This window comes from Xyrauchen texanus, chromosome 10 (genome assembly GCF_025860055.1).
Source record: "Xyrauchen texanus isolate HMW12.3.18 chromosome 10, RBS_HiC_50CHRs, whole genome shotgun sequence".
Classification (NCBI taxonomy): Eukaryota; Metazoa; Chordata; class Actinopteri; order Cypriniformes; family Catostomidae; genus Xyrauchen; species Xyrauchen texanus.
The window spans coordinates 11145542-11170227 of NC_068285.1; the positions used below are offsets into that span (position 1 = coordinate 11145542).

The window sequence follows — 24686 nt, forward strand, 5'->3', positions numbered from 1 at the left end:
TTAAAACTGTAATTTGACTAAATACCATAATTGACTCCATATTGTATTGTTTCCATGTTCAAAAAGGCATTATTCCATTGTGGATAAGTTCATATTGGTTTACAGAGACCAGATTACAACTAAACCTCCTTGAATTAAGGTCCATATTGTTGTTAAGCTGCACCCCAGCGTGACGTTCAACAGAAATCTCACTTTTAAGACAAAGTGCTAAATGGAAGCCATTTTCTTTCAGAAAAGAAAACTGGATGTGGTAATGCTGTTGGACCAGAGTGAAAATCCATAATACAAATTGGAATCTTTCAAGCAGTCCAGCTCGCAGATAGACAGAACGATAGATCGATAAACAGATCCAGCGAGAGATAGATAGATCAAATGATAGATAGACAGGATGATCAAATCTATATGGATAGAACGATATACTGAATGAAAGAATGATACACAGACAGACAGACAGATATGTGAACAAGTCAGACAGACAAACAGATAGATAGGAATGATAGAGTGATAAACAGACAGATAAGAATGAAAGAGTGGTTTGCAGACAGATAGACAGACAGACAGACAATAATGAAAGCGTGATAGACAGACAGACAAGAATGAAAGGGTGGTTTACAGATAGATAGATAGATAGATAGATAGATAGATAGATAGATAGATAGATAGATAGATAGATAGATAGATAGATAGATAGATAGATGGATAGATACAGAGAGGCAGACAGAAAAGAGTGAAGACAGACTGATAGATAGACAGACAGATTGATAGATATATAGGAGAGTTTCCGCTGTATCGCTCTGATGCGAGCGACTCCAATGCAGTTTACTTAAAGCTGCTGCAATCCATGTGCAAAAATAAAACAAATGTTAAACGAAGACAATGAACAAGCATCCAAAGTGTCTTCTCAATTTTCCACCGTTGAGGCAATTGGCACGTTCATTGAGTTTCTGTGACTGGCTTTTGAATAGCTTTAATGCTGTTTTTGCTTCAACGATTTGGACCGTCAGATTCTCCAAACAGTTCCACAGGGTTTCAAAGAGGTCCATTGGTCATGAGTGACACCTACAGCTTATCTCTTTGTACCGCAGGTCCACACATCTGTGGTTTCACCACACTCACCTCATCCTAGCCCACTTTATCTTGTTCCCGCCTCTTCTGACGGCAAGTTGGCTGTTGGGTGTGTCAGTCAATGAGCCTGTCCATTCAGAGTGTGGCCAAGATCCGTGAGAATGAGATGATGACAGTGAATGTTGTCTGGCCCACTCCGAACACCAAAGCTTCCAATGGAGCCATGTCCCTCCCTGCCACACGATATACACCTGCCACTGCTGCACCTGAGACAACAGACAATAACTCATCTCATATCTTTGAAGTAGCTTTTTTTGGGATTAAGGCCAGAAACGTCCTTTACACAAGTACTCGAATGCAAAAGCTTGGCCAAAGCATTGCCAACGAGCGGTCCATTTAAACATGCTAAACTGCACTCCTCATTGCTCAAGGTGGAGATAGACCAGGGCCGGCACTGGTGTAAGATGGTGCCTACTTAGGGAGTTATATACATATAGAGTTCAAAAGTATGTGCCATTAAACTGGATGTGTCATTATTCATGTACATTGCTCATATATATATATATATATATATATATATATATATATATATATATATATATAGATATATATATATATTACTTAAACGTCTTTTTTTAGTAATCCTGTCTATGTTTACATGGACACCAGAAAGCGGCGAGAAAGAGGCGTTCCCGTTAAAATGCACAGTATAAGGGGCATACTCTTTACTCACGTAAACATGCGGTTCGGTCAGTACGCAGCTTTCTCCAAAGCAATGTAATTTCCATGCAAAGTTCATGTAAATAACAAACATGGGATCCAAGGAACACTTCTCTATTTTATTCTCGGTTTTTCACTTTATACCCAGATATTCCAGTGAGTTGTTCCTGTGTTTGTTTCCTTAACTTTCTAATCGCAACCTGCAGTGGAGTTGCGCTGCAATAGTGGGTCTTCCCTCTTTTGTCAAACTCCAGGATTCCCTCAATGCACTAGAGCATATAAGGGAAAATGAGGGACAGTTGATATTTTACACTGGAGTGTATAAATGGGTGCATAGTGTATGTGCTTTTCACACTGTACTCCCAGAATTGTTATTGAATTGTTTCCGCTGTTTTGACTTGTTGTTGGGCTCAATCCTATGACATTTGTTATCCAGTCTGTTCAAGCACAAATGAATGGCACTTATGCATTCACACGGCCCATAAGCCGGTTCTCCAGGAGAAACCTAGCTGTGTTAAACTGATTTCGCTGAAACCCATCAGCAGCGTTAGGAAATCGTCATTCTTGTTTACATGACGTTTCAGAATGCCGATTTCGGAAATAAACCCTGGAATTAAATGGTTTCTTATGTGCATGTAAACGTGGTCATTCTCTTCAAACTTTTGCTCCATGGTTGATTTGAAATAAAAATTTCACTTGAAAGAGGAAACTATTCATACTAATATCCACTATAGCACCCCTTGTGGCAATGTGGAGAATGCAACTAACTTTGCAGTCTGACATAATTTGGAACTATGCACAAAATCAAGCTTGCGAAGCTAGAAATTTCTGTGTTTATGTTCTTGTGTAGAGTATGTTTCAGACTTAACATTTCATATTTTCAAAGGTTGAATTTCCCAATATAAAGGGTTTCCACACTTTTTGACCAAATTCTTTCCATGACAGTTCCATGAGGGGCTGGGGGCGCAACGTTGACCGTTTTGCCATCAGTCCTGGAGGAGTGCCTCTTGATTGTTTCCCTGTCATTCAGGGTAGGGTCATTACTAGTGATGCAACAAACTATTATTTTGATAATCGAATAATCTAACGATTATTAGAAAGATTATTCGACTATTCGGGTGATTATTGCAATAATTAATCATTAGCTTTTAACCAACTATTCAGCTTTTGACCCGAAATAAAAGGTTGTATTATACGTGCTTACAAACAATAAAGAGGACAAAATCATCTTTTAAAAATACCTCTAAATGACATTCACTGAATTAAAGTAAAAAATACTAATGAAGTTTAATTCACTAAAAAAATCACTGCAAAAAAATCATATTGTTATCAATTGTTTTTGTCTTGTTTCCCATTTAAAATGGCCTAAAATCCTTAAAACAAGATACGTTTATTTGAGAATCAACATATAAGATATTTAGACTTGCTTTAAGAGAATGAATCTTAAAAATACAGTAAGTTTATTTTTGTATATGTGTATTTTTATCACTTGGTTATACTTCTGCGATTGCAGTAAAGACTAAATATACTTATATTCAAGATCTATTCTCTAAAAGCAAGTCTAAATATCTGATATGCTGCTTCTCATGTGAATGCATCTTTTTTTAAAAGGATTTTAAAATATTTTTAATATTATATTCAACATTCTCAGATAACACTGTTGTCTTCTGCAGTATAGCTGCTAAAGTAAATGTACATTGTTTTAATGGAGTTTTAGATATTTATATTGGAAAACAAGCCAAAACAAATACAAATCAAAAACGTATAATGGGGCGAAGACTTCCTCTCTCTCTCCTTTCTGTTCACTTTAATCCATCTTTACTCTCTCTTATTAATAAAGCTGCGTATTGCCAATTTTCTTCAGGATAAGAAATGCACAGTGACACATATATTATGATTCAATAAGTCATGAGTCATCATGTTATAATCTAGCTGCATTAAGTGCGGGCTCGAGGAATGAGCGTCCCGTGACAGAGTGTGCCTCAGCTGGGTGCAGTTTCAATCTGTCCCCCTTAGATCGGGACACTTTGCACAACTCATAGAAGAAGCGCTGACCGCACAGAGAAATGGCTGTTTAGGAGTTTGTAGTTATTTACATGATCTGCTGCCGTATTATTTGAACTTTAATAAAGCTATAACGCATTCAATATAAACGATGTAACGCCGGGGTGTTTCCTTTAAAGACGCTCGACACGCAAGTTTTGCTTAAGCAGAGTGGCAGCTCCAGCTCTACTTATTCCACAATGAGAGTGCATCTCATTTACTTATTTGGTATTTGTGTATAATTCGCTCATTGCAATTTAGATCACCTGAAGCTGTTTGGAAGTTAGTGTGTATTGTCGTTCTATTGTCGCCGTTGTCGATAACATTGAAGAGCATGTCTACATCAAACTCTTATGTCAAAATTGCATGAAAATTCCTGTTTTTCATGGTATTTCCCCATTAAAGCAAGAATTCAAGGGAGGAATATGCTTTCAGGGCATTGTATGGGATAGACAGTGTGTGTGTGTGTTAATGTATATGTAAGCTGCTGTGCATGACTGTTAATGTATGTGTGTTTATAAGTGCCTCTCAGTATATGAACCACTCTCTCTCTCTCTCTCTCTCTCTCTCTCTCTCTCTCTCTCTCTCTCTCTCTCTCTCTCTCTCTCTCTCTCTCTCTCTCTCTCTCTCTGCCCAATCCACATAAATTATAAAGCAAACCTCTGGGATGGGCAGTTCAGCTACTGTATATTTAAGATATTGAGTGATGAGGAAAGCAGAAGTGAGTGTATACTGACTGGTGATGACTCCTCCGGTGAGAGAGGCCATGAAGCCCACACTGATGAGCGCCAGTGTGATGAGACGACCTCGCTTATGACGCTGTAGCATCACACACATGAGCAGACCAACAGCGCTGTGAACGAACAGAGACGAGAAGAGACACCACAGGAACACCCAGTACCACATCTCTGTGGAGACAACACACACACACACACACACACACACACACACACAGAGAGAACAAACCAGTTTGAAAGTTATAGTGGCTGGTTTAAAAAGAAATGAGGAGCATTGCTTAGAGAAATATGTACATGAATAGGCTATATGAACCATGAGAACATGTCACAGGTCTGTTTAGAACTGAAATGTATTGTACTGAATGGGATACTAGTGTACTGCATTCTGTGCAGCATATTCTGGTTACTGCTTACCGTTTAAAAAATAGTATGTGAAACAGTATGTAGTATGCAACAATTTCGAAGAGTAATGTGCTACATTGACACAAAAAGAGCTCATTATTTTTTTTTGTCTGAATCTATTAAGTGCAATTCACACAAAACTACGTCTTGAATACACCGGCAACAGTAATAAGTACTTTTGATATTTTATAAGTAATAAAATTTAATTTAATGTAACCGTCATGAGGCAATTAATAAATGAACGAATGATTGAATTAATTAATTAATAAATAAATAAAAGTCTTACTAAAAGCTGATCTGTCGGCAAAAGAAATTTCGGCATGAGCAGTGCAGATTAGTCTTTTATTTTATTTTTTTTATAAAACAGCGCAACAAATTTGTTTTAAAATATGATTTTATATTTAAAATTAAAAAAAAATTGAAAATGCAACACAAAACCAATGTTAGTTGCTATTTTGTTGTCATAAAACTGTGAAGATATTGTGGCATTTTTATGATTTAACATGACATTTTTTAAGTCATAATATATATACTGTATACAGTGATGTGAAAAAGTATTTGCCCCCTTCCTGATTTCTACTATTTTCTGTGTATTTTTCATACTAAATTGTTTTACATCATCAAAAGAGATATAATATAAAAAAATCAACCTAAGTAAACGCAATTTTATTGAAGCAAAAAAGTTATCCAACACCTATATCACCCATGTGAAAAACTAACTGCCCCCTTAAACTTAATATCTGGTTGTGCAACCAATCACTTCTGATAACTGGAGATCCGTCTTTCACAACGCTATGGGGGAATTTTGTCCCACTCTTCTGTGCAGATCTGCTTTAGTTCAGCCACACTGGAGGGTTTTTGAGCATGAACTGTCTGTTTAAAGTCCTGCCACAGCATCTCAATCGGGTTCAAGTCAGGACTTTCAGTAGGCCACTCCAAAACTTCAATTGTGCTCCTATGATTTGGATCATTGTCTTGCTTCATCATCCATTTACACTTGAGCTTCAACTCATGGACTGATGACCGGACGTTCTCCTTTAGGATTTTCTGGTAGAGAGCAGAATTCATGTTTCCCTCAGTTATTGCAAGTTGCCCTGAAGCAGCAAAGCATCCCCACACCATCACACTAACACCACCATCATGCTTGACCGGAGGTATGATGATCTTTTAGTGGATTTCTGTGTTTGATATACGCCAGATGTAACGGGACGCCTGTCTTCCAAGCAGTTCCACTTTCAACTCATCGGTCCACAGAACATTCTCCCAAAAGGTTTGAGGATCATCAAGGTGTGTTTTGGCAAAATTCAGATGAACCTTAATGTTCCTCTGGGTTAGCAGTGGTTGTATTTTTCACTTGGTTATATTTCTGTGAGTGCAGTAAAGACAGAATATACTTATATTCAAGATCTATTCTCTAAAAGCAAGTCTAAATATCTTATGTGCTGCTTTTCAGGTAAAAGTATTGTAAAACGAGCCAAAACAACAACAAATCAAAGACGTATTTTATTGCAGTGTATAATGGGCAAAGACTTCCTCTCTCACCTTTCTGTTCACTTGATTTCAATCCATCTTTAACTCACAAAAAAACAATAAAAGAGCTGCACATCGCAGATTTTCTTCCCGATAAGATACAGGCAACATATGTGTTATGATTCACTATGTCATGCGCAATCATGTTATAATCTAGCTGCAGCAAGCGCGGCGAGGGACAAGCATCCCTGCGACAGAGTGTGCATCAGCCAGGTGCCGTTTCAATCTCTCTCTGGTGAGATTGATTGGGTGACTTCATGCAACTCATAGAAGAGGCACTGACCACACAGAGAAATGCCAGTTTTTGACTTTGTACATATTTACATGACATGCTTACTTGAAGTGCTGAAGTGCTCCTCTCACGTGCCATCATTAGAGTTTAATATTATCTTGTGTTATGTTAAATGACATCAAACGACTATTCGTCAATGAACATTTTTGTTGACGTTGTCGAATAACATCGAATAATCATTTCAGCCCTATAGTGGAGTCATGAACAGTGATCGTTATTGATGCGAGAGAGGCCTGCAATTCCTTAGATGTTGTCCTTGACTTTTTTGTGACTTTCTGGAGTCGTCGTCGCTGTGCTCTTGGAGGAATTTTGTAAGGTCGGCCACTTCTGGGAAGGTTCACTACTGGGCCAAGTTATCTCTATTTGGATATAATGGCTCTCACTATTTTAATTGTTTTGGTTTGTTTGTTTTGGAGTCCCAGAGACTTTGAAATAACTTTGTAGCCCTTCCCGGACTGATGTATTTTAATCATCTTTTTCTCATAATTTATGGAATTTCTTTCAACCTTGGCATAGTGTACTACTGGGTGAAACCTTTTAGCCAACTTCATGCTGCTGAAAAAATTATATTTAGGTGTTGATTGGGCTGGCAGTAATCAGGTCTGGGTGTGTCTAGTCCAGCTGAACCCCATTGTGAATGCTGTTACATAGATTTGAGGATTTAGTAACTAAGGGGGGCAAATACTTTTTAACAAAGGCCCAGTTGGTCTTAGATAACTTTTTTGCTTCAATAAACAACATTATCATTTAAAAACTGTATTTTGTGTTTACTCAGATTGACTTTGTTTTATGTTAGATTTTGTTAGAATTTTTGAAACAATTTAGTATGAGATATACACAAAAACAGAAGAAATCCAGGTGGGGGCAAATACTTTTTCACAACACTGTATATATTATGACTAAGTTATAGCATTTTCTACAAAAAAAATAAATAAAAACATATATATATATATATAGTTTTTTTTTTGTTTTTTTTTTTTTATTTATTTTTTTTTTTTGTAGAAAATGCTATAAATGTTACTTAAAAATTGTATGAAACACAGAGATTACATTTCTTCAAACTTGACATGTGTTTTAAACTAGCGTTTTAATTCTATACCCAGTGCAGTGTGCTCTGTTGCTTAAAAATGTGTTTTACACTGTAAACATACTTCATATTGAGCAAGTAGTGGTATGATGCTAGTCTGAAGATTAATTATACTTAGTGATTTCATGGTCCACTGTGCCACTTTAATTACTTAATTACTTACTGTGCCAATTAATTACACTAAGTTGTTGTGTGTTTCTTGTATTGCCTTTCTCAAACAAGTTCCGCTTTCTTGAGCAAAGAACAAACAGTAAATGAGGAACCTCTGTTAAAGGAACATTACTAGACTAGAGTTCAAACTCAACACTTTCCATGTCATACACACAGAGTAACTACACAAAATAAGAAGGAGCTCCATTAGTGTACATGTCAAGGTATCATTTCACCCCAAAATCAGAAGAAAGAACTTGTCATTTCTATTTTGCAAAACTAACTGTAGCCTATTTTTACATTAGGACCATTTTTATTTTTTATTAATTCAATGTAGCTCTCCTGTAGCTCTGAGTAAATGGACTGTTTGGCTCTGTTAATATACACCCAGGAAGAGAATCAATCAGCTCTTTGGTGTTCTAGAAGATACCAGGACCTCTTAACTCAACCACGAAACTTATTATCAAATTGCTGTTGTCATGAACTACGGTAAATGACGGGCACTTCCATATAAACAAAAAATGCTTGAGAAATCGCACACAGGAATTCTGCTGACAACCGTTAATTAACATGTCAAATGTAACGCGTCACAAATGTACTGCTAACTTGCACATGCAATGCCGTATAGTGCTGATACAGCTCTGTGCCCTTAGGCATCAAATTAAAACAACATCTAAGGATGTAATGGTGTTTTGTGTTAATTTAATACACAACATGACAGAAAAAATAATGAGAACTTTAATCCAGTGTAAAGACTGGCACACACACATGAATGTGCACAATGTATTAATTTAGCTATAAACTGCCACTCACAAGCTAAGTAAGATGTAATGTCCAGACACAAGGGCCTTTGTGCTGTAGGTATGCAAACAGTACACACACACGTGCACACACACACCAATATGAATGGGCAAACGACAGCTACAGAGAGAGACATTTATCAAACTGTGTTATCAGTAAACTGAGCCAAACACAAAAGCCTCAGACAGCACAGCCATGCAGTGCCAGTAACACAAATGCATTCTTAATAGATGGTACTGCCTACTGCCTAAGCCACAAAAAAGCACTGTGGCAGAGCGATACCAGACTACAGACATTATAATACAGAAATGATGGAAAGGAGACACTGTGGCACAGAGATACTGGACAAGAGACTATAGAACTGAGAAACTTGACAAGAGACAATCTAGCTACACAGATACTAGACAGGATAAACATATTTACACAGAGGTAGAAAAATAGACATTTTAGCACAAACACACACACACACATATATATATATATATATATATATATATATATATATATATATATATATATATATATATATATATATGAGAAGAGACATTTGAGCACAGAGATACTGAAAAATTAAGTAATTTTAGCACAGATATAATTCACCGAGATACTAGACAAGATACAATAAAGCAAAAAGGTGCTGAACAGTATAGCACAGATGTTGGACAGGACACACCATAGCACAACTATGTTTGACAAAAGACACTATAGCACAGAGATCCTAGACAAGAGACACTATAGAACAGAGATCCTAGACAAGAGACATTATAGCAAAAAAGATGCTTAACAAGAGACATTATAGCAAAAAAGATGCTTAACAAGAGACAGTATAGCATAGAGATACTAGAAAAGAGACCGTAAAGCACAGAGATACTAGACAAGAGACAGTATAGCACAGAGATACTAGACAAGAGACACTAAAGCACAGAGATACTAGATAAGAGACATAGCAAAAAAAGATGCTGAACAAGAGACTATAGCACAGAGATTCTAGACTAGAGACATTATAGCACAGTGATTCTAGACAAGAGACACTAAAGCACAGAGATACTAAACTAGAGACAGTATAGCACAGAAATACTAGACAAGAGACTGTATAGTACAGAAATACTAGACAAGAGACTCTATAGCACAGATATGCTGGACAAGAGACTCTATAGCACAGAGATGTTGGACAGGAGACACCATAGAACAACTATGTTTGACAAGAGACACTATAGCACAGAGATCCTAAACAAGAGACACTATAGCACAGAGATCCTAGACAAGAGACATTATAGCCAAAAAGAAGCTGAACAAGAGACATAGAACAGAGATACTAGACAAGTGACACTAAAGCACAGACATACTAGACAAGAGACACTATAGTCCAGAAATACTAGATAAGACACTATATCAGAGATATGCTGGACAAGAGACTCTATAGCACAGAGATACTAGATGAGACACTAAAGCACATAGATACTAAACAAGAGACTATATAGTATAGAGATACTAGACAAGAGACACTATAGCACAGATATGCTGGACGAGAGACACTATAGCACAGGGATACTAGACAATAGGCACTAAAGCACAGAAATACCAGACAAGAGACTGTATAGTACAGAGATACTAGACAAGAGACACTATAGCACAGATATGCTGGACAAGAGACACTATAGCACAAAGATGCTGTACAAGAGACAGTATAGCATAGAGATGTTGGACAGGAGACAGTATATCACAGAGATACTAGACAAGCGACAGTATACTGTAGTACAGAGATACTAGACAAGAGATATTACAGCACAGAGCGACTGGAAAAGAGACATTATAATGTAATAAACACTTTGGCACAGACACATACAAGTATAGAGGAGAAGAGACATTTAATCACAGAGATACTGGAAAAGAAAGACTTCAGCAGAGATACGGGAAGAATGAGACACTCTTGCACAAAGATACAGGAAAAGAGATATTTAAGCACAGAGATACTGGAAAAGAAGGATGCTTAAGATAGAGATACAGGAAGAGAGAGAGACATTTCAAGCATAGAGATCCAGAAACACTGACACTGAAGCAGAAAGATCTGGGAACAACAGTTTAGACTAGAATATGAACTTGTGTTACAGACATGACAAAATTGGACATGGAAAATAAAATACATTCAAAACGCATTAACTTTGACCTCTGTGACATCAGTATGATATCCATTAAGGCTGCACGACTGATTGAATTAAGATTGAAATTGTGATGTGGTCTTTTTTGCAAAAGTTTGCGTTTTAAGATATAGTTTGCATTCACCACTTCAGTCAGCGGTGCATGAGTGAGTGACGCACTCTTGAGTGTGTGTGGCACATGGGGTGAAGTTTGCCAAATTGTGTGTATATCGTCGTTCCTCTCACATCACCTGTAATTAAATCAGTTGTTAGTCTATTCTCTTGTGCACTGCATGTGAGGAGCATGATTTGAATGACGCGTGGAGTTGCCGCCAATGAAAAGGTTTCCAAATCTGTCTCCTACGATGCTCATAATGAGTTCAGTTAGGATGCTCCTATAGAAAACAGCCGTTTAGGCAGGAGACAGCGAGGCAGCTCACTAGGTTTTGGAACAAACTCAATGTTTTAGAATGACTGAAATCAAACATTTGAAGTGAATGTAAATGTACTGAGTGATTCAGAAAGACAGATGCTGAAGCACATGTTTCCAAGAACTCAGAATCATTGAAGTACACAGACAATGACAAATCACAAGGGAACACAGAGACACTACACCACACCAACCGAGCATAACGGAGACACTGACAGGGCTAGACTGGGAAGAGAAATCGGCCAGGGATTTTACATGGCAACTGGCCCAAATCTTGTCTGGGGGGGGGTTTGTTTCGCTGTCCTTTTCTGCATATCGCAGCGCCGGCCGTTATTTTGGTCCGTTCTGCATAACGCAGCGTCTCATTTGACCTTATTGTCACAATTGTCACGTTTCGCAGTCGGCCCATCTGCCCGCTCGGTTCTCCCGATGGCCAGTCTGACCCTGATCGGCCCCAAAGTGCGTCGGCCCACCGGGAAAATGCCCGGTATGTCAGATTACCAGTCCAGCCTTGGACACTGACACAAAGAGATTCTGAGACACAGAGACACTGAAGTACAGGTTTAATTGACGGGCATACTAATGCATTAATACATTCCATCTATGTGCTACTGACCCACAATGTCAGATAATGCTTAGCCATTATTTTTAAATTCACACAGACTCCCATATTTCATCTAAAGATAACAGCAAAGTCCTTATCACACATTAGGCATGACATCATATAAAATGACTGAACCAAGTACCGAAGATAAGTCACAACAAAATGGGTGTCAGGGCGTGGGCGCTCGCGCATGGCATGTAAAAGCTATTGTATATTTTGTAAGGTAGTTGATTTATTTTATTTCAAACAACAAGGTATGGGTCAGTGTAAAGCATTCTGCTTGTGAAAGGCCTCTTTAAACACCCTGGGCTCTCGGTGTGACAACAAAGCAGTTTCTGATGTTACAATGAGCCTCTTTTGCCTTTCTGTCAGCACAGTATAGCAGTCACAAAGACTAACACTGTTCTTTAACATCAGCATACTGTATAATGATGCACAGGGCATCCATGCCAGATATTATTGGACCTTAAACACGGTGACAATACAAATATGCAAACTTATCTCATTCTAATTAAGCAAACAGGTGAATAAACAAACCTATATTTACTAAGCGGTATCTGAAAATGTGGCGAACCACAATAAGCATGAAAAAAAATGGAAATAAAAAAACGAGAAGCTAAAAAGAGATAATGATCAGACAAATAAAGAAGTATTGCATAGCTCCAGAGCACTGCTGTTCTCATGGTTTAAACGTCTTTATTGCCACACAGACAACTCCACTGCATATTGAGATAACTGTAACTTTATTTATCATGGGTAGAATGGCTGTCCCCATCTTGGTTTTGGTATCATAGTGAAATGCCATTATTATTGTTGCTCACACTTGGGGTTAGGGATTTGAACAAACCTCTATGAATAAAACTAATACGACTCACACTGTTTGTGACCCGCACCATTTGTACCACGGACATGAATGTTACCTCAGATTGTGCTGTTTGTTGAGAAGAGGTATGCTATTACTGTTTTACACAATTGAAACACAATTTTTGCAACAGGATGAAAAAAGGGCAGAATAATCGCTTAGACTTGCACTGAAAAAGGAACCCCAGGCATATTTGGTGACTTGGGGGTGGGCTATTTTTACAAAGACTATTAAGCAACAACAAAGCAACCAGTCTTAACTGTAGAAATGATGTATTATAATCAGGGGCGGAGCCAGGAGTTTTTCAAAGCGGTGGCCAGGCAGGGGCAATCGATCAGTCGGTGGTGGCACAGAAATGTTTGGTCAGCGTTTTTATATCGTCGGACTGTGTGTGGGGGTGAGTGGATACAATGACACCCGGGACGGAGAGGTTTGGCGATATTGGTGTGCGCACATGTTAAGTTTGTACATTTGTACAGAGATGATTTCACCTCTAAAGAACTAAATTGTGCCAAAAAATGACCAAAACAATTACTAAAACAGCATTTATGCATTTGGCAGACGCTTGTATCCAAAGTGACTTACAGAGCACTTATTACAGGGACAATCCCCCCCAGAGCAACCTGGAGTTAAGTGCCTTGCTCAAGGACACAATGGTGGTGACTGTGGGGATCGAACCAGCAACCTTCTGATTAACAGTTATGTGCTTTAGCCCACTACACCAACACCACTCCAGTTATTGGAGCTTGTAACATCTGTACCTATAAATCCCACTTCACACCCCTAGAGGTAACACTTGCCTGAATTTTACTTCCTGTTTGTCCTTTTATATAGAGCACATGGTGCTTGAATTAGTTTGCAAAGTATTACCAGTGTATTACTACTATACTGAGCTCTTTCTTATCCTTGTTATGAGTCACAGTTTTCTTGTCTTTTGCCACGGATTTCGACTGTACTTTGGCCTGCTGTATTGCATTCTGTCTGCTTAAGCCTGTCTGTCTTTTTGGATCTTGACCCAAGCTCTCAACTCTGACTTCTCTATTTGAATGGTTTATTGGGGTTAAAAGCTTCATGTAGTCATGGCAAAGAAGTTGTCAAATTGAATATGACTTCGCATAAAAAAGCTAAGCAATTTTTACCATGCTAAAATTATGTTAACAAGCATAAAGTTTATATCTTGTTGGTATACCTTTGAAACCGTTGGTATTTTAATGTTTACAGATTGTCCCCAATTCACTTCCATTGTAAGTGCCTCACTTGAACCAAGATTTTTGCTTCTTTTTAAGAAAAGGAGAGATCAGTCAAAATCATTTTTTGTGGTAATAAGCATTATACCACAAATGCTATCAGTTGAGCTTAACTTTTTGAATTGAACCCAGAATATTCCTTTAAATGCATGCATTTCGCCAAACATTACATAGGCTGGGTCTTTAGTGGCCAGGGCCATATACTGTATATCTACATTTACATTTATGCATTTGGCAGACACTTTTATCCAAAGTGACTTACAGTGCACTTATTACAGGGACAATCCCCCCGGAGCAACCTGGAGTTAAGTGCCTTGCTCAAGGACACAATGGTGGTGGCTGTGGGGATCGAACCAGCAACCTTCTGATTACCAGTTATGTGCCTTAGCCCACTACACCACCACTCTTCACTACTATCTATCACAAATGGATCCGCAAAATGCCTAGATAGTGTAAACATTTCAAAGCATTTCAAGAAGATTTAAAAATTATATAACAGAATGTATTTGGTTGTATCAAAGAAATGATAGAATAGGATTCATTACATCCATGCTGAAATTTGATGAGTCGCAACTGACAACCTTATGCACGTTTGGTAATTAAGCAATTCGAAAAAAAATATATATATATATTTAGGTTTAAATTCGCTTTCCTGGAAGTATATTTGTTATTTTAAATGCAATGATGTTTGAATGATGTAGAAGTTAAAGGGTTAGTTCACCCAAAAATGTAAATTCATGATTTACTCATGCCATCTCAGAGGTGTGACTTTCTGGTTAGACTTTAAAATAAAATTCCATTTGTTATCATTAGTTAACGTAAACTAACAATGAACAATACTTTTACTGCCTTTATTAATCTTTGTTATTGTTAATTTTGACATTAATAAATTTTTAAAATCTAAAGTTGTATTTGTTAACATTAGGTAATGCAATATGAACTAATATGAACTAACAATGAACAACTGTAATTTAATTAGTATACATGAACAAAGATGAATAAATGCTGTAATAAATATATTGTTCATTGTTTGTTCATGTTAGATAATGCATTATCTAATGTTAATAAATGGAATGTGATTGTAAAGTGTACCAACTTTCATCTGCAGAACACATTAAAGAACACATTTAGAAGAATATCTCGGGTCTGTAGGTCCATATAATGCAAGAGAATGATTGCCAACATTTTGAAACTCCAAAAAGCACATCAAGGTAGCATAAAAGTAATCCATATGCCTCACGTGGTTAAATCAGGGCTGAACTGGTAATCTGGCATACCGGGCATTTACCCGGTGGGCCAACACACTTTTGGGACTATCGGGCGGAATGCCCATCGGGAGAACTGAGCTGAATGGGCCGCGATAAGCAACAATATGCTGCCGCGTTATGCAGAACGGACCACAAAACGGCACCACGATATGCAGAAAAGGACAGAAGTTAGCGATTTATCCACCAGAATCGTCTGGAATATTTTTATGTTGCCCTTATGTGGATTTTGGAGCTTAAAATGTCACTTGCATTGTATGGACCTACAGAGTTGAGATATTCTTTTAAAATCTTCATTTGTGTTCAGCAGATGTATGAAAGTCATACACATTTGAGATGGCATGAGGGTGAGTAAATGATGAGAGAATTTTCTTTAATGCTTAAATAACTGTCAATCAGTTTCTGAAAAACTTATAACTTTTCAGGCCTCACTTAGATATCAAAATCTCACAATTAAACCCAAGCTAGTTTCTAAACACAGCTCACCCAGAGTCACAAACACCTACTAAGTAGGCAGAAGTATGTCTCCACTGTTAAGAGCTAAAGGAAATGAAATGACTAAATAGCCTTGTTTCACTGACCAAAACAGGAAGTGTCATTAACTTTCATTCTGAGTGAGAGTCTGTTGTAATCTCTCAGCGTTCTCTGTGCATCTGCTCCTTCGCAGTTTTTTCATCTCATCACAGAGAGAAAGACATATATGTCAACCACACTAGGGCTGTCTTAAGACAGCTGTTTCCATCAGCGGCTGGGTTTTTTGCAGTGTATGTTCTGATGTCTGGTCTAAAAATATACATATTTGGAAATGCCACATCATGGCATGTGAGAACCATTGTTGACTGGCATCAGTGATATTAAACCTAGCGTGATGCATCGACAAACCGTTTTAAAATATGAATGCGTATAAGATTTGAGAGCTTTGGCGGATGGAAAGATTTTCAGCGTCTGTTTCTCACACAAAGCGATCGTTTGGCTTCAGAACACACAAGAGCTTATGTACTTTACGCTGTGCACTTACACTATCCACTTGGCCATTCAGTGTATGAATTCTCAAAGTGTAGCATCTCAAAAGGAGCACTAACTTTGTTTTTACTACACAGAAGGATTCACCAATTTTCAGCTGTAGGAAGTGACGTTTAATGCACGCAATGTGTTGCTAGCTTTTATTGCATTAGCCAATCTCAGTCCAACACTTATATCTCAAATAGCATACAGTGAGGGAAAAAGTATCTGATCCCCTGCTGATATTGTACGTTTGCCCACTGACAAACAAATGATCAGTCTATAATTGTAATGGTAGGTTAATTTGAACAGCGAGAGACAGAATAACAACAAAATCCAGAAAAATGCATGTCAAAAATGTTATGAATTGAATTGCATTTTAATGAGGGAAATAAGTATTCGACCCCTCTGCAAAACATGACTTAGTACTTGGTGGCAAAACCCTTGCTGGCAATCACAGAGGTCAGACGTTTCTTGTAGTTGGCCACCAGGTTTGCACACATCTCAGGAGGGATTTTGTCCCACTCCTATTTGCAGATCTTCTCCAAGTCATTAAGGTTTCGAGGCTGACGTTTGGCAACTCGAACCTTCAGCTCCCTCCACAGATTTTCTATGGGATTAAGGTCTGGAGACTGGCTAGGCCACTCCAGGACCTTAGTGTGCTTCTTCTTGAGCCACTCCTTTGATGCCTTGGCTGTGTGTTTTGGGTCATTGTCATGCTGGAATACCCATCCACGACCCATTTTCAATTCCCTGGCTGAGGGAAGAAGGTTCTCACCCAAGATTTGAGGGTACATGGCCCCGTCCATCGTCCCTTTGATGCGGTGAAGTTGTCCTGTCCCCTTAGCAGAAAAACACCCCAAAGCATAATGTTTCCACCTCCATGTTTGATGGTGGGGATGGTGTTCTTGGTTCAAAGAGCTCAATTTTGGTCTCATCTGACCAAAACACTTTCACCCAGTTCTCCTCTGAATCATTTAGATGTTCATTGGCAAACTTCAGATGGGCCTGTACATGTGCTTTCTTGAGTAGGGGGACCTTCCGGGCGCTGCAGGATTTCAGTCCTTCACAGCGTAGTGTGTTAACAATTGTTTTCTTGGTGAATATGGTCCCAGCTGCCTTGAGATCATTGACAAGTTCCTCCCGTGTAGTTCTGGGCTGATTCCTCACCGTTCTCATGATCATTGCAACTCCACGTGGTGAGATCTTGCATGGAGCCCCAGACCGAGGGAGATTGACAGTTCTTTTGTGTTTCTTCCATTTGCGAATAATCGCACCAACTGTTGTCACCTTCTCACCAAGCTGCTTGGCGATGGTCTTGTAGCCCATTCCAGCCTTGTTTAGATCTACAATCTTGTCCCTGACATCCTCGGACAGCTCCTTGGCCATGGTGGAGAGTTTGGAATCTGATTGAGTGATTGCTTCTGTGAACAGGTGTCTTTTATACAGGTAACAAACTGAGATTAGGAGCACCTAATCTCAGCTCGTTACCTGTATAAAAGACACCTGGGAGCCAGAAATCTCTGATTGAGAGGGAGTCAAATAAGGAATGCACTATATATATACACTCACCTAAAGGATTATTAGGAACACATACTAATACTGTGTTTGACCCCCTTTCGCCTTCAGAACTGCCTTAATTCTACGTGGCATTGATTCAACAAGGTGCTGAAAGCATTCTTTAGAAATGTTGGCCCATATTGATAGGATAGCATCTTGCAGTTGATGGAGATTTGTGGGATGCACATCCAGGGCACGAAGCTCCCGTTCCACCGCATCCCAAAGATGCTCTATTGGGTTGAGATCTGGTGACTGTGGGGGCCATTTTAGTACAGTGAACTCATTGTCATGTTCAAGAAACCAATTTGAAATGATTCGAGCTTTGTGACATGGTGCATTATCCTGCTGGAAGTGGTGGCCATAAAGGGATGGACATGGTCAGAAACAATGCTCAGGTAGGCCGTGGCATTTAAACGATGCCCAATTGGCACTAAGGGGCCTAAAGTGTGCCAAGAAAACATCCCCCACACCATTACACCACCACCACCAGCCTGCACAGTGGTAATAAGGCATGATGGATCCATGTTCTCATTCTGTTTACGCCAAATTCTGACTCTACCATCTGAATGTCTCAACAGAAATCGAGACTCATCAGACCAGGCAACATTTTTCCAGTCTTCAACTGTACAATTTTGGTGAGCTCTTGCAAATTGTAGCCTCTTTTTCCTATTTGTAGTGGAGATGAGTGGTACCCGGTGGGGTCTTCTGCTGTTGTAGCCCATCCGCCTCAAGGTTGTGCATGTTGTGGCTTCACAAATGCTTTTCTGCATACCTCGGTTGTAACGAGTGGTTATTTCAGTCAAAGTTGCTCTTCTATCACCTTGAATCAGTCGGCCCATTCTCCTCTGACCTCTAGCATCAACAAGGCATTTTCGCCCACAGGACTGCCGCATACTGGATGTTTTTCCCTTTTCACACCATTCTTTGTAAACCCTAGAAATGGTTGTGCGTGAAAATCCCAGTAACTGAGCAGATTGTGAAATACTCAGACCGGCCCGTCTGGCACCAACAACCATGCCGCGCTCAAAATTGCTTAAATCACCTTTCTTTCCCATTCTGACATTCAGTTTGGAGTTCAGGAGATTGTCTTGACCAGGACCACACCCCTAAATGAATTGAAGCAACTGCCATGTGATTGGTTGATTAGATAATTGCATTAATGAGAAATTGAACAGGTGTTCCTAATAATCCTTTAGGTGAGTGTGTATATATATATATATATATATATATATATATATATATATATATATATATATATTCATACAGCTTTGGGTGATGGTAAAGTAGGGTGACCATACGTCCTCTTTTTCCCAGACACGTCCTCTTTTTTTGGACCTGAAAAAAGTGGTCTTTTGGCTTTCGATTTGGCTTTCTTCATATTGACGTGCAGTTAGGACTCTCATACATTCTGTGTATTTGACACTCTGCACCAGTTTTCGTGTTCACGTGTCACGTGTAACTCGTGATTATTCTGACAGAGTGTGGCAGACTAAGGGTGCTTGGCTGCAGCCTTGTTAGGCTAAATATCTCAGCTGCCACGTCAAAGTGCCGTCGAAGGCCGTATCAATCGTGAGGACACTTGGAAGGCAGCCTCGTTTCGCAGCCTTCTTTGACATATTTTGGAGGATGCATTGGGTGTATCCTTTGTGGCCTTCAATCACCCAGAATCCTTTGCACATGTCCCAAATTATAAAAAAAAAGCGTGAAAACCTTTATGAAGCTGCTTACTTTCTCTCTTCAAGTATTTATTCACATTTGCATCAATATTACAATAAGACAATATGTAGAAAAATAATAAAGCAAGTAATTTAGTCAATACAACAAATTATAAGATTCAAAGCACAAAAAGAAATGAATAAAAAGGCAATTACATAAAAGTCTAGGGTTCAGTTTTTTCATATTTGAAAGGGTTTAAATATAAATTCAGTGTTGCCAAATGTATTATATAAAGGCTTTTTTGGGTGACTAGCTTTGTGAATAAAACATTTTACTAAAATAATTAAGGGATTAAGGACACATTTCTCGTTTTCTGAAGTATATGCGTTTTCTAAACAAATATCACATGGTTTTATGCTCACTTATGCACACTTACTAGACCGTCTCATTCTTGCATTGAGTTCAGAGGAGTCGTCTAGCCTACAGCCTCAGAAGGACTGGCCTAGGAAGGGCACAGACTTACTAGGTTACAGCCTCCCAATTGAGAAGCACTCTTAAGTGTGCAGTCTTTAAAAAATACAAATCTCTCTCTCTCTCTCTCTCTCTCTCTCTCGCTCGCCCACCCGCTTGTTTTCTGCACGCTCAGCCGCACACTGTATGTGTAGGCAAAATGTCACCAGACATGCTCTGCGCTCTCAACCAGAATCATAAATAATGTTAGTACCGGTAAGTTGCGAAAAATACATTTAAGGGAAACATAAACCAATAGAATAGAAAACAAATAGACCATGATTAAAATTGTACAACCCCTTCCTCTTATATTTGTGGTGCAACCTCTGTACTTGACTGGTACTTAAATGCTACAAAATAACAGAAAATACGAAAACAAAACCCAGATCAGGCCATGTGAGGGGTGAAACAAGGGTCTAGACTCATTTTCAGATTTATAAAATAAACATGTTATATATTTTTAAATATATGCATTTAAATACAAAGCATTAAATACACATAATACTGATTATTCACACTACTAACACTACAAAGTGCTGTACAATAGTGCAGAAGTATGTACTTTGGGACACAGTTTAAGTTGTCGTGTGGCAAAAAGCTGCATAAGGAATGTCACAATTTCTCCTTTTGAGTTTCATGGAAAAACTAAGAGGATACAGGTTTGGAAAGACATGAGGATGAGTAAATAATGACAAAATGTTTATTTTTGCATGAACTATTCCTATAACAGTTCTCACACGCTAGCTCTTGCATCATGCCAGATGTCTGTGTGATTGCAGAAATTATAATCTGGGAAAATCTCAAAGGGAGAGAAAGTATGGTGTCCTGTGTCCTGTGTCTCTTGCTCTATAAAACCGATCTGCGCTTGTTCCCTGGAAATGCATCATGTTGTATTCCAGCAACGTCCATTTAAATACAGCGATTTTAAAAATCTGGTCGTCAATACAATTTATACAACAGTTAGCAAAGAAAAATGGACAATATATCTGGTCATATGGTGTCTATAATGTAAGTTACTCCACATTAACTATATCACACTGGCAAAAGAGCTGTTAGAATTAATCTTAGCATGGCTGTGAATACCTGCACTCTTTCTTGCATGATATTGCTTAATTTTCACAAACAAATACATCATATATTTAAATTAGAGGTTGACCTATAGCGTATTTTGCCGATATGATAACTAAGGTGGTGGAAAAATCCCAAAACCCATTAATCGTCCAATAGCTTTGTTAAAATCAATTTCTAGAAAAGTTAATAAAATCCCAAAAAAATCCCAATAATAACCAGAGAAATTAAGATTTGGTGCATAACGTGGGTATTTAAACTATAAACAAGCCGGAAACACACCGGGGACTCTTATTTTGAAATAATAGAGACTTGGCTCCGTTGTAATGCCCAGTATGGAAGTATTTGCCAAATGTATCTTTTTAAAGCCTATATTTTCACCAGGTGAAGAGTTTTGTAGGTATACATTTCAAAAGATCAGATTAATTGATAAGGAATAACATTTCAATAAAATATATCGGCACCGATTAATCGGTAAAACTGATATATCGGTCTACCTCTAATTGAAATGTCATTAGTTCCATATATATTCTATATATACTCTATATATACTTTGTACAGGGTTGGGGAGTAACGGAATACATGTAACGGGATTCCGTATTTTAAATACAAAATATAAGTAACTGTATTAGAATACTGTATTGGAAATTAGAATACAGTTACATTCAAAAAGTATTTTGATTACTGAAGAAACTACTTTGCATATTATTGTCATTTGTGTCATTTAATATTTAGTCCTTTCAGATGGAAACATTTATACATATAAATGATGCGATCCAAAGTGCATTTGAACAGCGGTGAAACACTTTCTTATGATGTGTCACATTCATACGAGCAGACAGAGAAGAAAGTTTGAAGTAAGTTTGGAGCAGAAGAAATAGAAATATAACTTGTGTAAATTGTTAGCTTTATGCTAAGCTAAAATGCTATTTCTAGCCATTTTACATGCACATGTTACCAGACACGATCATATTTATTTATCAAGAAAATTCACTTTAGATCATAATTTCTTTTTTTCTAGTAAGATCTTTGATATTAGGGCAAAAATCATATTCTTGATAATAATATGTGTATTGTTTTCTTTTAGAAATATCTCAAAATCTTTAAAACAAGATCAGTTTGATTAATCTTGTTTTAGAAACAACACTGCATAAGATATTTGGGTTTTTCAGAGAATGTATTTTAACGTGTATTTTGTCTTACTGTACTGACAGAGTTTTTATAGTCAAAACAAGTGAAAAAAATCTACCAGTGCTGAAGAAGTAATCCAAAGTATTTAGATTACGTTACTGACCTTGAGTAATCGAATGGAATACATTACAAATTACATTTTACATTGTAATCTGTAGTGGAATACATTTCAAAAGTAACCCTCCCAACGCTGACTGTATATACAGTATATACTGTATATCTGGGAGTTATGGCACAATGTAAGTTACACCCTTGAAATAGACTGGATGTTTTTACACCATGTTCCTGTTGACTAAGGCAGATTGCATTGAAGAGCTTACTCAAACGTGACTGTAAGTCACAAGAATTGCGAAATTAACTGAGCAAGCGCACAGTCAAAAAGCGAAAAGTCTGTATAATGCTGCATGGTTGAGGCCCACAAGCACAGCATCATGTGGAGACCAATATGGTGACGGTAATTACTAATGATTACTCGACTACACAAGCCGAAGAGCTGCCAGAAAGGATGTACTGTAGTGCCTCAAGATTAACCGAAGATTAATAAGTGGCACAGTGCGTTGCAAACGTTCATGCCAGACCACCTGGGTGACTGCAGTAGTGCACTACGTGCAAGTATGCAAACAGTTGAGTGGTCGTATGTGCATCGGGACAGGAAGCATCACTGTATCACCAAGACCATGGTTAAATATAATGCATTGCAGTGTACAGTGTATACCCCATTGATGACACCATGGCAGTACTTTGGAGTACTGTTTAAAATACAACGGTAAGTGAATATGTAAATAATAATCAAATGGTATCATCATGATATATGGTGTTTTAATATGTACCATGATACTAAATAAATACCATATTCATGCACCATGGAATTACCACAGTGCATTAAATACACTATGATAGACATTATAACCATTTCTTTTAAACATATACGATGGTATTCCAAGTAAACATCTAAATACATGAGATAAGTATATTATCATGTATCAAAGTACTATTGTATTACATTACTGGTACATTACATTATATGGTCATGTCAAGTTTATGGGCATATACCATGTCAATACAATGTGTTACCACCGTTAATGAACATAGTAATGATTCAGTTTACTATGGATTTATATGGTCCTTTACTGAAAGGGATGCAGCTAACTGTAAATACATATAGCCTATTATATTGAAAGATACTGTACAATACTATACATTAGCGTCATATGATGTAGTTTATTTTAATTGGTTAATGCTAATGCAAATACAAAGTACACGTGCAGAACACACAATGCATTATAAAGTGACCTTGTAGAGATGAGATGCGCACAGCTGTCCGTGTGTCTGCAGCCGGTACAATGGACTGGCCGGCTTGGAGAGGCGTGTGCGCACAACCGGGTGAGACACATGGACGCATTCGGACCGCAGCTACCCGGTCGCCACGACCCATGTGAACGTACCTGTGAAGTGTTGGAGGGTCGGTACCGTGCCGTGGACCCAAAGGCTGAGCACCTGCTGCACCGATAGATTAGTAGTATAATCCGTATTCATGGCTCTGGCGGGCGGCAGCGCAGCCCTCCTGCTCAGATACCTGATGGAGGACGACGGAGACATGGAGCCTCTTCACCGGTGCCGGTGTCTGGCTCTCACCGGCAGGGTGGAGGAGGACGGCGGTGCAGCGGTCCGTCTGATCAACTGCTGCTCAGGGGCCATGATGGGTACGTCTGACACACACTGGCACACATTCACAGCAGGGCTTCTGCATGGCTCTTAAAGGCGCAGTGCTCTTAAAGGGAGGTGAACTCGCTCACATACAACGACGACCGAATAGAGCAGTTTATGAATGAAGAATACAAATATGAATGATGGGTATATTTTAAGGTCATGCATTTATTTCGTTCTGTCAAAGTGACGTCAGCATTCTTATATATTTATATGCAATTTAAGTATGGTCGGTTATTATTGCAAAGTAATGCAAAATAATAATAATATTATTACAAATAATAATAGACTCATTTGTTTTCATTTTGGTAATAAATTACAATAATTAACTACAAATATCATATATATATATATATATATATATATATATATATATATATATATATATATGCAATAATGTAATATTATAGATCATATGATTACATTATTTTTTATCAATTATATTAAAAGTTATGTCTTTTTATAATATAATGAGATATATATATATATATATATATATATATATATATATATATATATATATATATATATATATATATATATATATATATATGATTTATGTTCATTACATTTTTCATTATCATCCATTTTATTGGTTGTGTCAAATTCATCCCAAAAT

General features: G+C 38.0%; 1 protein-coding gene across 1 annotated transcript; it reads right to left on the minus strand.

The window, feature by feature from the left end:
- Positions 1-590: 590 nt before the first annotated feature.
- On the minus strand, positions 591-24051 carry LOC127650206 (transmembrane protein 170B-like). Its single transcript, XM_052135473.1, has 3 exons — positions 23806-24051; positions 4566-4736; positions 591-1331 (listed from the first exon to the last, which is right to left on the minus strand). The coding sequence occupies exons 1-3, from the start codon at positions 23957-23959 to the stop codon at positions 1201-1203; spliced, it is 456 nt and encodes a 151-aa protein (XP_051991433.1). The 5' UTR covers positions 23960-24051; the 3' UTR covers positions 591-1200.
- Between the last annotated feature and the right edge of the window lie 635 nt (positions 24052-24686).